Below are 18,120 nucleotides of genomic sequence, written 5' to 3' on the forward strand. Positions count from 1 at the left end.
CCACCTATGTTCTAACCTATCAAATGGGCCAAGGCAGTTTGTTTATTAGCCAATGACCTTCCTCCATCATGTCTCATTATGGTTTAAAAAAAAAAAGCCTATGCTATTAAGGTATCTTAAATGCCATATTCTGTAGAGCTATGACTGTTTGAAGATGACCTGTCTATCTGAAATATATATTTATTTGACCTTGAAAACATACCTAATGTGATTACAAGCTCAATTGTAATAGGCAGTTAACTACTAACCTGCATTTCCTTATTATTCTAAACAGTTGGTAATAATAATTTTCAAAGAAAGGTATTTGCATTACATTAATAAATGAGTTGTATAGGTATAATACCTTAAACAAGAGTAGAAATGTATGTACAGTATGTTCTAACAAATTAATTTTAAATTTGTATCACTATACAAAATATTTATTTATCAATATATAAAAGTATTTGCATATAATATACAAATGTCCAATTCAATGTAAAACACTTAAAACTAGTTGCTTTTTAAAAGTAGATTCAATAATCTACCTTTTTGTGTTATCATATCTATATCCTCCCTTTTTTCAGAGTAGAATCAATAATTTACTTTTTTATTCTATTATATCTTTATCTTTCTTTTTTTCTTTTCAAAGCAAGAACCTTGTATCTAATTTTCTTTATTTAACTTTTCCCCTCACCATTACCAATAACAACTTTTAATCAATCTCCCTAAACAATGACAAATATCCATAACCCAATAAAAGATCAAAAACCACCACCCCACCTCTTGGGAATATAGGCATTGTCTTCTTAAATTTACTTCCTGTTGTCTGGGGGTGGCAGTATCTTTAGGGGATCCTGAAAAGAAAAAAAATGGGTCCTGGGAGAGGTAGCTGTGTCATTTGTTGTCAAGTCTCTGCATAATGGGAAAGAGTAGGGCTTGTCTCAAGTCAACAGGGGGAAGGGACCAAAAATGCATATTCATTACAGAGATCTGTGCTGGCAAATCTTGGTTGTTAAGGCCTGCTTTTGTTGACTCTCTTATATGAGGTACCTACCAAATCTTAGAGAATATTTTTTTTAATGTAGTTTGCTTAAATATACACTCAATCTAAGGATTAACCTCTGTGTGTGTGTGTGTGTGTGTGAAGAATTCTGTGTGTATGAGTAAAGAGAACAAAAGAGACACACCCAAATCGCTTCATTTTCATCAATTTGTAAGTGGTGAAACCAGGTCCTAATAAGTTTATCTAATTTGCCCGAGACCAAATGAATGATGACTTCTAACAATGTTTTACTTCACTATAGTGGGCACTTTCAGAAGTTCTCTCAGTGCTTGTTGGCAAATTCAGGATAAGAGCATCCTTAGTGTGAGAAACAGATGCTGTTTATTCCAACATTGTACAGGTGAGGAAGCTGAGGCAAAGAAAGGCTATCACAAACCATCTTCACATTGCCAGTAGTGGCAGAGCCAGGATTGGAACTCAGGCATTTTAGTTTCAGAATCTGCTCTTAGCCCAATGCATTCTTGATTAGAATAGAGAATTAAAGGAAAACTGAAACTAGAGCCTGAATCCCTTTCTTCCTTTCTACAACACTAGGTGATTTAAAAACATAGCCTCTTGATATTTAAAAATAAGTAAGGCAGGGGTTGCAGTACATGCCTATAATCTCAGCACTCAGAGACAGAGGCAGGAGGATTGAGGTATAGATTCAAGGGTATCCTGAGTTGCATGAGACTCTGTTTCAAGACAAAATAAAAAAGGGCTGGGGAGAGAGCTCAACCTGTAAAGTAATTGCTGTACAAGAAGGAAGACCTAAATTCCACCTCCCAGATTCACCCATGTTAGAGAAGCTGGTGCAGTGGTATGTGTGTGCCATTACACAGCTGAACAGGAAGACAGAAAGACCCTTTGAGCTCACTGCCCGAACTAGTGAGCTCTGGGTTTAGTGAGAGACTTTGAATCAAAATATTGGATGGAGAGGTCCATATATACACATGTATATACACATGTACACATTCATGCATGCACACATATATACATACACGCATGCACACAGGCACATATACAAGTGCACAAAGCCATGCATACACATGTGCATACACATGAAAACACACAAGAGTACACAGGCATACACACATGCTCACACACATGTATGCATATATATATATACACACAGAGAGCAACTAAAAATACCTGAGATTTGCAGCCATATTTTGCAGATTTTGTCCTCTCATAGGAGGTCCATGGAGGTAGGTCTCCATATCTACATTTCCCTGGGGAAACTTGAATAAGTGCGTTCATTAGTTGGTAAGAAAAGCTGATAATCAATAATGAGTCACACGAGCCAAGGCTAATGGCTGATTATGAAGTGTTTCCATTTGTAAGGCATTTCTCCCCCAGAAATTAGCTAAACTCTTCTAGGAATAATTTTCATATCTTATTTGTTAATGGCTTTCCTGGCTCTTCCTTAAGATTGTGGTCCTATATCTAACCTTCTCCACATATTCTAGAGTGCTTCATATTTGATTAGTACAGCATTCATTACTCATGGAGTTACCTACTTGTCCGTCAAATTCTGGTGTCATTATTTGTCACGATTATGTCCCCAATCTAAATATCCTAGCCAGTGTGATGCTACTGGGGAGTGCTTGTTTCAGCCCTTGAGCCCATCACCAGCTGGGGTTTACCCTTGTCTAACAGCCATGCAGAATGAGCAAATTGTTTGGTTGTAGCTATTGGCATGCCTTTGCTGTCACAGTTGATGCTTGCTTATTTCATCTGTGGTTTCTGTTCTCATTGTGGAGTTACAGCACAATGGAAAGGTGTTGCTGAGGCCTTCAGGGAACTAGGATGGAGCTCATTTGGTACCCATGCACTATTGGTTTGACATGATCCTCCATCCCTGCATCTTTTCAATGGAGCTCAGACCTCACCCCAGACAGTGTCATATTGTTCCACAAGTACATGGGACAGGACTTCAGATTCCACAGAGGCTATGAGAAGCATGGACCCCCTGGTTTTCCATTGAGGAAGAGCAACAGAGGCAGGTGGAAGTTAATCAGTTGACTTTTCTCTCTTCCCAGGCACTTGTGAGAAAAATCGATACCTCAGACAATATCTACATCATGGAGTCTACCACAGGGAACCTGTTCAGCCTGACCCAGGAGGGGGCTCCTTTGTGTCGCATCATAGCCAAGGTGAATTTCGGGGTTGGGGACCAGAGAGCGGGGCTGGGGGAAGAAGGAGGAAGATCTGCCGGTTGGGTAGGTGGGAACAGCTGGCTCAGATTTGTCTTGGCCAAACTTGCTGTGTGACTTTGGAAGAGTCACTTTTCTCCGTGTTTCCTAGACCCCATGACTTCATTTCCCAACTGACACAAACGGATTTAGTAGTTAGGCTTCTCCAAAAGAGCATAACTTATTAAATGCATCTATTAAAGCAGGACTCACTAGAGTGTATTGCACAGTGCTGTCTGGGTAGTCTAGCAATGGCTGCCTTCACATTCGAGAGACTGAGAGTCAATAGCCACTCAGGCCTGGAAGATTCCTGGAGAGCCGCTGGCTTTATTCTGTATTGGAAGACTGAAAATTCTGGTTTCCATTGTCAGTAGAGGATGTGGTGGATGCAACAGCAACTACAAAGATGATGAGCTTGAGAACAGGTTTGCAAAGTGTAGATGAACTTGCCAGCAAGATACATAATCCAAGAAGGCAAAAAGCTAAAGTTTCTCCCCGACTTCCTGATATTCAGGCCACTGCTAGTGGATAACACCCACATTTAGGGCGAGTCTTCCCACTTCAACCATCCTAGTCGAGAGTTGATTTCAGACTCAGCCACATTGACAGCCAAGATTAATCATTGCAGATATGTCCACAGAAGTCTGCCATCTTTCTAACAAGGCACCTGCCACAAATGTCAACCCTTCTTTCCCATTCCATACGTCTCTTCTTGACAATGTGGGGTCCCTGGTGTCTGTCTATAAAAGATGTAGTGATTGAAAGACCATTTGGAATATAGCAACATTGCCATAAACAGATAAATAAATCCATAAACATTGATTTTATCGGCCTCCTTTCATTGTGGAAGTAAGAGATATAGTGTTTTAAACTCAGTTCAAAAAACCCTTTTTAGGTACAGCCTTACCTGTAGCTAGGCTCCATTCAAATCCCTTAATAGCTTTCACTATACCTTCTACCCCATAATAGTTAGCAGCAGCGTTTTCAGAAGAAAGAAGCAGAAAGTGTCTGTAAACAGAGACTTCATCTTGTCAGACACGTATGTTCTTATTGGATCTATCTGAATATCCCCTTCTAAGCTTCTTGGTCAGATCCTCAAAGGCCCATGGCCACTCCAGCACTGTATGAGAGGAAGAGGGAATAAACAAGACAACTGTGTGAATCACCAGCTTCCTGGCTGACTCACTCTGGACTGTGGCTCTATGGCCAAAGTTAGGTTTATTGCTGTCTTCCTTTTGCTTGGGAAAAGAAGCTACGTGAGCTAGTGACCCGAGTAGAACTCAGTTCTTTCTTCTGGAGATTCAGATGCCAGTCTCAGGAGGGGGATCCATGTGTGTGGCCTCCAGTCCCATCTGGATAGCAATCCTCACCGATATCTTGCAGTTCTGGGTAATGCTTGGGACTCTTCATTTCAGCAAGTTCTCTGGGAGATGATAAACCTCAGAGTCACTGATCAAAGCCCTTAAAGAAATGAAACTGGGGTAAAGGTTTGTCAGCTCTGGTCAGGAAACAAGTGGATTGTGTTTAATGGCAATATCTGACATTATAGCTCTATCATTCATGCCTTGCATAACTTGGTTCTTTTAAAACATGAAAACAGCCTACGTAGTGGGGACTCTGTTGTTCCCATTTATAACAGAGTTCATGACTTGCAGAACTTACCCAAAGTCATAGAGCTAATAAATGGGTCAGTTCAGAATTAGAAACCAAGAGCTCTGGTTCCAAGTTCATGGCCCCAAACCCACAGTAGTGACTCCTGGTTCAAGCCTTAGGCCAAAGTGTGATCCAGAATCACGGGAGGTTTAAACAATTTCTGATTCTGTTTTAATTAGTCTGGAATGGTAGATAGGTTTATTTTCCAGGTGATTTCTAATCCCTTGTTGGCTGCTACTCTCTTTTGGGGGCATTAGTTAAGATTTTACTTGAATGCATGTGGTTTTACTGGGGAAAAGGAAACAAGGAAGGAGTTGGGCTGTCTCTCCCAAGGATTCTGTGACTCCATCATTCTCTTGGTGGCGAGTCTTGTCCTGCAGAGGTCACATGATACTGTGCAGAACAAAGACATTCTTCAACCTCTCAACTCCAGTTTGGAGATTAAATTCCCAGACTTAGCTGAATTTCTTTTGGAACAAAGAATGCTTTTCTCTTCAGAAAAAAAAAAAGTGGCAAATCTTGGCTGGCCCAGGTTCTCAAAACCTCCTTTCTGTGTGCTGCTGGTGTAGACAATGCCTACTACCTGCCTGTTGCCATGTTCCTCTTTCGTGAAAACAGAAAGGAGATGTGAGTTTGAATCTAAGCTATGGGTAGTGCTTAACTTCCTGCTAGTCTCCTCAGGAGTCTGGGACTCAACCTGGGCTAATGTTGATTCCAAACATGTCCAGTGGGATGGGAGAGAGCAGGGGAGAGAGTCCTGGGAGGGCATAGAGCAGGAAGAGAGAGGCCTGGGAGGGGAGAGGGCAGGGGAGGAAGGCCTGGGAGGAAAGGGCAGGGGAGAGAGGCCTGGGAGGGCATAGAGCAGGAAGAGAGAGGCCTGGGAGGGGAGAGGGCAGGGGAGGAAGGCCTGGGAGGAAAGGGCAGGGGAGAGAGGCCTGGGAGGGGAAAGGGCAGGGGAGGAAAGCCTGGGAGGAAAGGGCAGGAAGAGAGAGGCCTGGGAGGGGAGAGGGCAGGGGAGGAAGGCCTGGGAGGAAAGGGCAGGGGAGAGAGGCCTGGGAGGGGAGAGGTCAGGGGAGGAAGGCCTGGGAGGAAAGGGCAGGAAGAGAGAGGCCTGGGAGGGGAAAGGGCAGGGGAGGAAGGCCTGGGAGGGGTGAGAGCAGGGGAGAGAGGCCTGGGAGGGGAGAGGTCAGGGGAGGAAGGCCTGGGAGGAAAGGGCAGGGGAGAGAGACCTGGGAGGGGAAGAGGGCAGGGGAGGAGGCCTAGGAGGGGAAAGGGAAGGAGAGAGAGACCTGGTAGGGGAGAGGGCAGGGGACAAAGGCCTGGGCAAGAACCATAGGCAGTTCTCATACTAGTCCTGCTCATAGAAGGAGGCTGGCCAGGCCTGGTACCGTCAGCCCTGCCTTTGTGAATTGTGGGATTTTAAGAGACTTCCTTACTCCACCACAGTGTCTGGCCTTCCTGGTGGAACAGGAAGCCTGCAGTTCTCATCTTGTCAAACTCCAGTCTGAACAGGCGGCCATGGTGAACTGTTTTCCTCATTTGGTCACTGCTTCCTCCATTTCCTCACCTCTCCCAGTCTCCCTGCCCCCAGCTACCCACACAACTCTGGGCTCCCAGTGTAGCCTGGACTCTTAACAGCCTTGACTAGAAATTTCAAATCTTATCATGATGCTTGGAGCTATATCCCACCATAGCCTCTCCAAGGTGAACAGTAGTGACCAAAACATTAAAAAAATGTTCAAATGTACTGTATCCTGGCTGTTCCTCATGTGCCAGGCCCTGGACTGGTAGTTTTTTGCATAGCTATGGTATTTGATCCCCACCCATCCCTGAGACGAGCATCTGTCACACATGACCCACAGTACCCTGCCCAGCTCCAGCCTGAAACCAGATCCTCCTACCTCTGTTCTCTGCTTTTCACCAGCTTCATTGCTTAAAACTTAGGATCCTTCCTGACAGGGCCAAGTCCCTGCTCCAACAACGCCATCTCCGTCTCAATTGTCATTTCTTCTGTCTTGGCTTCTGGTGCACTACACAATGAATGATTAACTTTCCCTGGGTGTGAGGCTGGTGAAAGTAAGGACTGGGAGGTCTTGATGGGAATTGGGGAAACTTGGAGCCTGAGTTTTCTAAAGCTGGAAACGGTCACTGTGATGATGATGATGGTGGTGGTGGTGATGATGATGACGATAGGTATAGTAGTATCAGTATTAAAAACAATTCCGATAGTATTGACTATGTGCCTGATAATGTTCTGAGTGTTTGTGTAAGCCTTCTCAAAGTCCTGTGCAGAAGACCGCACCCACTCCAGTTGCATAAGTGGGGAGCTGAGGCATGGGAACCAATAAGATTAACTAGGCTGTTTATTAAAGGTGACATGCCCTTGTGTGTTGTGAACTGTCTCCCAGCAGTGCTGCTCTTCGCTCCCTTTTACCTTCCTTGCTTCCCACTCCTCCTCTTCTCCCCACTGCCTACTCCCTAGGCCTCCATATCTTTCATTGGCGACCGAAGCACTGTGTTGTACTTTCTGCTTGCTACCTCCTTGATGAATCAGCCGTCCTCAGATATGTTAAGAGTTATAACTGTTACATTCTTGGTGTGTATGTGTGTATTTTGTGGTGTGTATGTGTGTATGCATGTTTGCATGTGTGTAGGCTCATGTGTGTGGAGCTACATATGTAGGCACATGCATTGGCAAGTCTGAGGTTGACCTTGCCTGTCTTCCTTGACTGCCTTCTACTTTGTGCATGGAAGCAGAGTCTGTCAATTCAGGACTCACTGACATGGTTAATCTAGCTAGCCTGCTGGTTTTGGGAATCTTTTGTCTCTACTTTCTATGCACTGGGATTATAGGCTTGCCAAGTCTACCTGGCATTTATCTGGGTGCTGGGGATCTGAACACTGGTCCTCACAGTTGTACACCAACTGCTTTACCCATGGAGCCATCTCCCCAGAGCCCAAAATTTACATGTTTAAAGGGAGGAAGCAGGTTCTCAGATGGTCAGGGCTTGTTTTAAGTTATGTCCATTCATGCGGAGCTGGAATTTTAGCCAGGTCTTCTGATGCCAGTCCTCATTTCAACCTTATTGTGTCTGGTCCTTGGGATGAAGTAGGCTGAGGGTAGAAGCAGGGAGAGGACACGGTGATGCCTTCTATCTTTTCAGTCCAGACGATGGCAAAGTGAGTTCCAGTAGCAGAAGCACCATGTGGGAGTCCAGTGCAGAAAAACATCCTACCCCAGACAAGCAGTAAAGAACTCAACACTGGGATCAATGTGACAGGTGCCCCAGTGGTCTTCATGACACCTGCAGAGCCCACTGTGACCTCTGGGTCATTCATCGGTCCCAGCCGCTCCTAGTTGAGACCTAGGCAGTCTGTCTGGGGTGGGTCCTCTGAGTGTATCTGGATCCAGACACCCATGAATGAGCCCAGTCTCCTCACGATGATGGTGGCAGCCCTCTCCCCCTCCACGCAGAGCACACAAACGCCACGATGCTGTGTCACAGTTACCCCAGCTCCTCTTTAATTCCTTCCATCTCCAGCCTCCACACCCCGGAGTGGCCCCTGCCAACATTATGACAGCTCATCCCAAGCTGTCTGAATAATTCATATTGTTATGCATCTGGGCTTAGAGCCCAGAGCTTTCTATAAAATTAAACAAGTCCCAGCCAACAGCGTGATCTGCTGGCTCAGTCAATCCCAGTGTTACCCCAGGATAAGTGCTGTCGTCAGTCCTGGTGGGGGCTCTGGGGTGGTTTGTCAGATAATCCGTCTAAACTCCTCGGTAGCTCTCTTCCCTGCTTTCCCCATCCACATGGCCTGGGTCTTTATATGCCTTTAATAAAGGGACAAGGCCACCCTCTGATCAGGAAGCCTTCCATAGCCAAACTCTCATGCAACTGTCCAGAGAGCTAGCCCCAGGTTCTTCCCCACAGACCAGCTCTTTGTGCTAAACAGTTACGTAGCATTTTTGCCCCAACTAACCAGACAAGGAGCCAGGATTGAGACCTGAATCCCCTTAGCAAGGGTCTATGGCTTTTTTTTTTTATAACTGAAAATGCTAAGGAGGACATTTTTTACAGGCTTGGGAAAAGACATGATGTGGGGGGGGGGGGGCTGATGGAAATGCAGAGCTCAGGTGGATTTTCTGGTCTCAGTGCCTTCTGAACCAAAGGAGGCTGCCACAGCCTTCCTGGCTTTGATCTTGGATTTCTTAAGAAACAACAACAACAAACAAGAACCGCCAACCCCCCATAATTTTACCAATTCTTTGAGAATTTCATCCATGCAACACAATTATTTTGATCATATTTTTTCTTTAGTATTCAAGAGCATAACTCATTTTCATTGTTTTTATTGAGCTATACACTTTTATCCACTCATCTCTCTTCCTCCTGTCTCCCCTTCTACCCTATCCCATGACTCCTATGTTCCCAATACTCAGGAGATCTTGTCTTTTTCACTTTCCTATGTAGATCCATGTCTCTCTTAGGGTCCTCTTTGTTGTATAGTTTCTCTGGGGTTGTGGCCTGTAAGATGGAGAGGATGTGGGGCAAGGGAAACACTCCTTTATTGCTGGTGGGAGTGCAAATTTGTACAGCCACTTTGAAAATCAGTATGGTGACTTCTCAGAAAATTAGGAAACAATCTGCCTCAAGACCCAGAAATACCAATGTTGGGTATATATCTAAAAGATGCTCAATCATACCACAAGGACATGTGCTCAACCATGTTCATAGTAGCATTATCTGTAATAACCAGAACCTGGAAACAACCTACATGCCCCTCAGCTGAAGAATGGATACGAAAATGTGGTACATTTACACAATGGAGTACTACATAGTGGTAAAAATAATGACATCTTGAAATTGGTGGGCAAATGGATGAATCTAGAAAACACCATATTGAGTGATTTAGCCCAGACCCAGAAAGACAAATATAATATGTATTCGCTCATAAGTGGCTTTCGATCACATTTTAAGTGCTATCTATTTCTCTGATGTGAACCAAGAGCTGCACTGGTCTCTGGGTAGAAAGATTCACATTTGGAAGGCAGTTTGAGAGACTATTCACATGTAGTAAAATAGTAGTAGTAGGTTCATTCCGGGGTCTATGAGCTCCCCACCTCAGATTCTTTGGCACCATTTCTTCATTGTCTACCCTCAATGTAAACCTTTGTGTATGCTTTACCAATAGATAAGTCTAATAAAATGATACCTATGCAACTGAAATGGCTAGATATGAATACACCCAGATGTAAATATCTATCTTTATGTATTCTATCCCGAGGGAGACTACTGACAACCAGCGAGGCTGGCAGAAACAGCTTACAACTCCTGCACTTCTGTTTCTGCCGCTTGACTGTGCTTTGCTGTCTAAGGGCGATCTATATGTGGAACTTACATGAGAGATCTGTATATGCCATGAGAAAATCAGAGAGCAGGGTAAAGGGTTATAGATCAAGGAATCAAAGGGGTGAGCATCTTTTCTAATAATAACTCTAATAATATTAACATGCATAATATTAACATGCATTCTAATAATAACATGCATTTGAAACCAGAGAGGTTCTCTCTTGCTACTCTACAGACCCTTCCCGGATGAAGGGGCTCCTGCTCTGTGATCCAGAACTTGCCTCATGCCTGCCTTCTTTTTCTTCTTTGCCAAGCTTTGTTCTTGCTTTTAGAACTGTCTGCTCTTTCTGCCAAACCATGGGTTGAGTATGAACCAGGACCATGGCAGTGTCTAGCACATAATAAACGACTATATTTTGAATGCATGAATGCATTTGCCTAGCTCTTCCCCACCAAAGCAACCACCCCAGGAGAAAGATGAGGTATAAGAGTTTGTAGTCAATGTTAGATGGAATCGACGAAACATTAGGCGTTAGTAAATACCCTCTCCCTGAATTGGACAATTCATCTTGAGCCCATCAGTGGTCAGAGGCGAAACTCTTAGAGCAAGAAAAGCTCCTGAGCCCCTGCTTGGAGTGGAGGAGAGGAAGATCTGAGGTTGTTTCAGTAAAGTTGTGCTGGGCTGCAGTGGTCCTTGCTTCCTCTGAAGATGCTCATTCATTAGCCTTCCAGTGAGTCAAGACTGCATCCCCAGTATGTAAAACAGAGCCTAGTACATGGTAGATTCCTAATCTACTTATGGTATATTATCAAAAATTGGACCTGGGATAGTATTTTGCTGAACTCATCTCTATTTTGCTTGATTCTTGGAACAGGTGCTAGGATAGTTAGATGTGGTAGTGAGGTTAAAAGTGACTGCCCTGAGTGCTCAGATCTCTTGCTCACTCGATGCCACGTCTAAGTGCCTTCTAGCCCTTGGAAAGGGGGATAGAGAGGGAGAAGGCAAAGCCAGAGGGGGTTACCAACTTTTGCTCTGCATTCACAAGGTAGTGTTGCCGTTGGTCTGTGATACTGTGGTGTGTCCCTGTATGGTCTGTGCGTGCTCTCACTCTGAACATGGGAGGTCCACGGTGATGATTACAGAATGTTTCTTATGCCCAGATTCCACGGGGGGCAGTGCATACTCTGTTGGGCGGTCTCCACGAAGTGAGAGAAAGATGATCCCATTCCTACCAAATACAAAGGACTCACTCCCAAGAGCTGCACGAGCGACCTGAAAGCAGTTGTCTCCTACAAGCAGGAGTAAGGCTGGTGTGGACTTAAGGGGAATCGCTTTCCCCATCTGGCCTTTAGTACGTTTTGCCCCCATCGTACAGTAGGAATGAATAACAGAGTTGATATAAACCTTTTCTGCCTGCTTTCCTTGGCATGGGAAAGAGCAAGGAGAAGCATGGTGGTTGATGGAGGCGGAACAGACACTGAATCCTAGACTCTGTCCCTTTATCTGCTTCCTACCAGTCAACAGGACCGTTCTGAGGGCTGAGCAGAAGGATGTGGGTCCTCAACCCTACCAAAATGTCTGTTGCTGGTCCCCAAACCAGAGATGCATCTAGGGAATCCCTTTTCCAACTGGTAGTATTGGGGATATGGACTTCATTGTCTAAGTGTGTGTGAGCAATACCCCACATCATGTCTGCCGAGTGAGGGCTGTCAGCTCTAATTGAGTCAATCCAGGGAAGATCACCCGGTAAGATCATGCCATATTCTCTCCTCCACAGGAAGGTGGAGTTGTAGCCCTCTTCAAGGTCTGCCGGCAGGACAGCTTCCGGTGCGTGTACCCACAGGCACTCCGCACACTGGCCTCTATCTGCTGTGTAGAAGAGGGAGTCCATCAGCTGGAGAAGGTAAGGGCAGTGTTCTCGACGGGCTGAAGTCTCTGAGCCGACTGGTATTGGGAGCCCGGTAACGGCATTTGGTCCTCTTCATGTAGCAAGTTCAATCTAAGCCCCCTTTTCTGCCAGACCCTTTTCAGATGGAACTATTAGGGAATTTGACTGTGGGGTTTTATGAAATGAAGGGGAAAGGGGCCCTGGAGTCTAACCAGGAACGACAGATCTGAAGGGACACTCAGCATGTTCAGGGTTGGGTGACAGATCAAGAGAGTCCGGTGTGTGAGACGAACAAGGTCCTGGTAGGAAAGCTGGTAGAGAGTGGTTTCAGAGTTTGGGATGGTTGGTCCTTTCATGTCAGGATGCCAGAGGAGGTGGATCCAGACCAGTGGTGGGTGAGAGCAGCAAGGGAAAGTGCCACTGAGTCCCGTGCCAGTCAGTGTTCCATCCTTGCGGCAAAATACCTGGGAAGACTGGTTTAAGGGAATTTGGGTTTAATTTGGTTCTTAGTTTCAGTCTGAGGTTGATGGGATCCATTACACTGGGCCTGAGGTAAGCAATGCACCAGAGTGGCAGAGGAGAGGGTAAGCTTGGCTTCTTTATTATGTATTATGTTATGGTAGCCCCCAGAAAGTGAGAAAGGTCGGGGAGGGAAAGAGGAATTTTTGGCTTTTGCTCTCATTCCCTCTGGGCCTTAACCTGTGGGATGCCACTACCCACATTGAGGTCTTCCTTACCAGTTTCATGTGCCAATCATCTCTGGAAACTCACTTATAGACACACCCAGAGGTAGGCGTTACCAATCTTCTAGATGTCACATCAGTCAATCAAATTGACAATCAAGATAAGCCATCACAGGTGTCTAGATAAGCAGGGATGACTCCAGTCCATGAAGGGCTGGACAGCTTGGGGAGGGGAATTGGAACCATTCCAAGGGCTTGCTGCACCAGTGTGTTCCAGGGCGGTGTGGGGTCACATAGTGAATTTGGTGCTTTGGAGGTCCTAGGTGCTTCTGTGTCAGTCTAAGCTGGGGTAGTACCTCAGGTACTCTGAACCCCTAGCCAGGTTGTAGGTCTGGGTCTACAGATGGTCTGTCACCTGACCCTGAAAATGCTTCGGGTCCCTTCAGATATGTCATTCCTAAGGATACTAGCTTGGAGAGCTAGGGAGGCTGAACTGATATTCGGGGTGTTCTTCAAATTGTTGAAGGAAGCATGGTGAACATTCTTGTGGCTTAAAGCCCAATGTGTCTCAGAATAGCTGTGGTGACTGTGGGATTTGGGGTGCTCTTCATACATTACAGGGGGTCTTTCTGGGGAGAACAGCCCTCCTTCCTTCACACTATATCCCGTAGCCTGAGCCCACCTATCCAGGTGACCCCAACTTTTCCCCAGTTTCTTGGCTTAGGTCTAGACTCTTAAGTCAGCAAACCACTTGCCTTCCCACCCTGCCTCTGTCCAAATCCATTCCTATGACCCGGCAGAGGAGTACAGAGTGCTCTTCTTAGTCAAGGTGAAGGATGAATAGTGAGTTCGCTTCTTTTCCAGCTCCTAATGGGGCAGCCGTTTGTGTAAGGCCACACAGCAAGAGCACAGAGAAGCTGATACTTCTCTGAGCAGAATGCTTCCTTTCCACTTGGCTAGAAGCTTTTGTCCCTCGTGGTATGCTGAGAGCCCTGAATGGGAGGTAATCTGTCGAGGTTAAAGGTGTCCATGCCTTGGTCCTGCTACGTGACGGACAAATGGGTTTGGAGGAGGGAAGCCACTTGCTTAAGGACTTACAGTTAACGTTGTAGAAGAGCTCAGAGCAAACCCTAGATCTTCCAAGACTAAACTGGATATCATTTCTCTCCTTCCCAGTGCTCTGTCTGAACATGTACACACAGTGTGTTTGTGCGTGCACTGGTTTGCATGGTGACGAGACAGGCAAACTCAATGAAGGAAATGGGTTAAGCGTGCTAAGCTTATGTGCTGCCTAATCCGCCACCATCCTAGCTCCTGTAAATCTTCCCTGGATGTTGACCAAATGGCCAAATGAGGTTTGTTTCTCATCCTCTTTCATTCTGGCATGGTAGGGAGCATAGAGGAAAAAGTGGGGGTGGGGTGGGGTGGTATCACCATCCCCTCCAAAATGGTCAGTTGCTTGACTTCAGTGAGCTTTTGGGTTGGTAGGAAGAAACCCAGCAAGAAACTCGGCAGCCCTTTCATGCTTGGAACTGAAAGCTGCAGCCATAGAAACTGGAGGCAGTTCATTGCGCCCATCTGATGCTGCTCACAGATGATAGGGTGGTTCAGCTCATCTTTTCCAGGGTGGGCTGGCTGAATAGCATGTTTGCTCTCTGAAGATGAGGAGAAGGGATGCTCATCAGTGAGAATATACACGGAATCCTAACCACTCCAGTGCACACTGCCTTCAGTATCACCAGTGACTTAGGAGCCCAGCTCTGTAAACAGCTCCGGCTTATAGGCAACAAGTCCAGAATCCCAGACGGTTTTTGTGACTTATCAAAACTCACATCATCATGCCAGGTGGTGATGACACATGCCTTTAATCCCAGTACTCCAGAGACAGAGGTAAGCAAATCTCCAAATTTGAGGCCAGCCTGGTCTACAGAACAAATTCCAGTACAGCCAGATCTACGCAAAGAAACCCTGTCTCAAAACAAGCAAGCAAGTAAAAAAGCAAGCAAACAAACAAGCAAACAGAAATCATATCATTAGCAAGTGTTGCAGGCAGGATTTAAGTCTTAATTACAAAGTCATGTATCATCCCTGCCTTGCTTGCTTCATGGATACTCTGAGAATACTAATAATATCTCTGTGACTTAACCCAGATCACTTAGCTCCCACCACAAAAAAAAAAAAAAAAAAAAAAAAGATGTGATGGGTATTCCTCTCCTCCAAGTCAGATCCCCAAGGCAATGATGAATACCTGGTCACACTCAATCACTCACTTTAAGCCACTTACTGCTGTTTCTTCCTTCTGGCTGTCAGTCACCCACTTGCTTGCTCCTTCACACTGTCCATCACTCACTCTGCAGACTCCCGTTTTCATCACGTGTCTGTTGGGAAGCCATCTCTCCAGTGCAGCCGAGCCTGAGGACTTTGAGAGGCAGGCTGCCCCTGATTCTCCACACTACGAGCTTTGAACACCCACAAGTTATGCCAGGGAACTTCCTGAGCCTCTTGGAACACCTTCCTGATAAATGGGTACATTCAAATCTCATGGGACTGTTGTACACATGGCACTTAGTTCACAGTGGAACTGAGTCCTGGTCTCACGATCTCAATTAGGGCAGTGTTCATGGCAAGGGCTTTAGGAGAGACTGGGCTCTGGAAGGTTATTGTCTCTCGGAGGAAGTGGTCTAGCCTAAGAGGGAGGGCTATCCTCAGAGGGGAGGTGATGAGGTCCAGCGTGGAGCATCTGGGTGGGACTGGAGCACCAGTCTTCCCTTCCCACTTCACAGATGGGGAGATAATGGTGGACATGCACAGCACTGACACTAATACATCCCTGGCTTGTTTCAAACCCCAGGCTCTTTCTTTGCCACAGATCTGGCCCTTCGCATATGGGGATCACAGGGCAATGGCTCCTTTGGATCTAGGCTCAAGGTGTTGGTGAGGGGAGGGTGCAGAGCGGGAAGAGATAAACTGTGAACACCCACAGCTCTCTCTGGCAATGCCTAAGGGGGTCTTCCCTGTAGAGGTCTAGTTTAGTCAGCCCCAGGCTCCACGCTGTTTTGGTACCCAGGATCAGCACACTTTTAGAAGTTAGCTATGCTTTTCCTTTGTCCTTGGCAGACAGTCATCCCGCACTCACTTGTCCTGTGCTACACTCCACGGAGAAGGTGAGCAGCTTGTTCCAAAGACCAGGCATGGAGAGCCCAGAAATACAGATAGAGCAGGGAGGCTGGCCTGTGACCTCAGAGGATGGTCCCTCCTTTCAGAACTCCTGGAGAAAGAGGACCGAAGAGTCCGTGCAGACCTGGTCACAGTAGGCGTATAGGAGTGCTTGATGGCAGACAGGGGACAGCAGTCTTAGGAGATGCAAAGGACCCTAAGGTTTTGTGTCTCCAATGAGCTCCACGTTCAGTGAATCAGGGAAGCCCAGAGAGATGCTCGTGTTCTCAGTACCACATTTGGGAGATGGCTAAAGCAAGACGACCCAGAGCCCAGAATGATGTGGGGAGGGCCTCAAAGTCACACAGCTCGGTGAGAGCAGATGCACCAAACTCTGCTAACGTGGGCAGGTCAGAGTTGCGTTCCTGAAAGGCCAGCAAGACAGAGTGGCATTGCCAAGGACTGCAGAGTTTGGGGAAGAAGAGAGTGTCCCAAGGAGTTAATTACTTCCTTCCGATCTTTGGCTTTGTCTTCCACGCAAGGAAGTGGTACCTCCCTTGTCAGAGGGTAGCCATGTGATGGGTCTCTAATTGGTACTTGAAAGTGGGGCACATCCTGGCTGCATCTAGCTTTTTTTGTCTCCACAGGGTGGCCCGGGGAGACTATGTGATGTCCTCTAAGGAGACTGGGTGCTGAGGGTTTTGCAAAAGCCCTAGCAGAGATCCAATAGTTCCTAGTGGACTGACGGAAGTGAGGGCTCAAATAATGGGACCAAAGAGGATCAGAACTGAGGATGTGATCTAGACGAGGAGCGGGCTACGTGCAGAATAGAAACATGCCTCAGGTCTAAGGCCAGAAGGAGCAGGGGACCTTCAAATCCCAGTGCTCAACCAACTTTAGCCAGCTCTCTAGACCATTCTAGAAATGAGTCTTCTGGCTTTCAACAAGAGACAGTCTCACTTTGAGGAGAACATTCTTTTATTTTTATACCCTCACCCTCCCCTTTTTTGTGTGAAATAAGGAGTTGGTTCACTTTGTCCTGGAGCCAAAGGGAGAGTTTAATGAAGATCGATAAAGAAATTAAAGATGAGCGGGGAGAGTAGACGCGCTCAGTCTCAAGTCACAGTAGAAAGTCTCTGGGGGTGGAGGCAGGTGCGGGAAGGGAGTCTGCTGCTCGCTTCAGCTGCGGAGCTCTGGACTGGATGGAAGATGGAGACGGGATCTGGGGGCGCTAGGCAGAGACCCTGGCCAGGAGGAAGTGGGCTGCAAGTGGGCAATAGGGAGACTCCACTGCCTGCTTAGCAGGAGTCTCTCTGCACCACTGCGAGTCAGAAATAGCACATTAAAAAAAATCAACCAATTTCCCCATCTCACTGCCTTTTCAAGTCTCCCAGTTGTTCTTCAAGTGAGCAGGGAGTAGTAGCCACCTCCCATTCCGTTTTACAGGGTGCATGCGGAGGCGGACAAACTAGACAGTGGGGGACATAGGGCCAGGCTTGAGTCCTGGGCTTTTCCTCTCTCATTCCTATTCCTTCCGTCTTCCATGATCCAAAAGGGGCCATAGTGGCCATAGTGTGCAGCCCTAGGGCAGGACAGCCACTTACTCTGCTGGCTTCAGTTCTGGTGTTTGAGCCTACGTGTGGGGAGAGCAAGGCTGTGAATGCTAGGCCTTCGATTGGACTCAAGGCCCCTCCTTTCCCGAGGGGAAGCTCTGATTAAGAGACAAAGTGCCCTGAAAACAGATCCCAGATGCTTCCCTTTCCCTCAGGTGCTTATGGGCTCCTTCTGCCCCTATGCCTGACAATGGTCAACTGTCCTGGGAATAGGCTGGGGCTGAGCAGAGAGCCTCAGGGTTTCTGTCAGCTGGCTCGCTCTGACTGGGGCAGGGTGTGTGATGTGTTTGGGGGGCATGGGAAGGAGTGTGGCTCCTTCCTTTCGCTTACAGTCTAACTTCCAGTCTGTCTCCTAGAGCAGGAATGAAAAGGATTAAAAGGCTTGAAAACATGGAATCAAACTCAGCACCCCCTCCCCCCCCCCCCACACACACACTCAACCTCCGCCCAGTGCCTTTCCTTTGCTTTTTTGCTAGGATTCTGCTGGCATGGTGGGCCAGTCCTGTCCAGAGTGCTCGTAGCTGGTGGATCTGAACAATCCCTGCCAATCAGTTCC

At 46.6% G+C, this 18,120-nt stretch overlaps 1 protein-coding gene across 2 annotated transcripts in view; it reads left to right on the forward strand.

Moving 5' to 3' along the window:
- Positions 1-18,120, forward strand: part of Insc (INSC spindle orientation adaptor protein) — a 114,907-nt gene that overhangs the window by 64,043 nt on the left and 32,744 nt on the right. For both annotated transcript variants that reach the window (XM_075974833.1, XM_075974834.1), the window contains exons 6-7: positions 3,064-3,177; positions 12,002-12,127. In XM_075974833.1, the coding sequence (XP_075830948.1) occupies positions 3,064-3,177; positions 12,002-12,127 (240 nt within the window). The remainder of the gene's footprint in view (positions 1-3,063; positions 3,178-12,001; positions 12,128-18,120) is intronic.

Source organism: Microtus pennsylvanicus, chromosome 5, assembly GCF_037038515.1.
Source record: "Microtus pennsylvanicus isolate mMicPen1 chromosome 5, mMicPen1.hap1, whole genome shotgun sequence".
NCBI lineage: Eukaryota > Metazoa > Chordata > Mammalia > Rodentia > Cricetidae > Microtus > Microtus pennsylvanicus.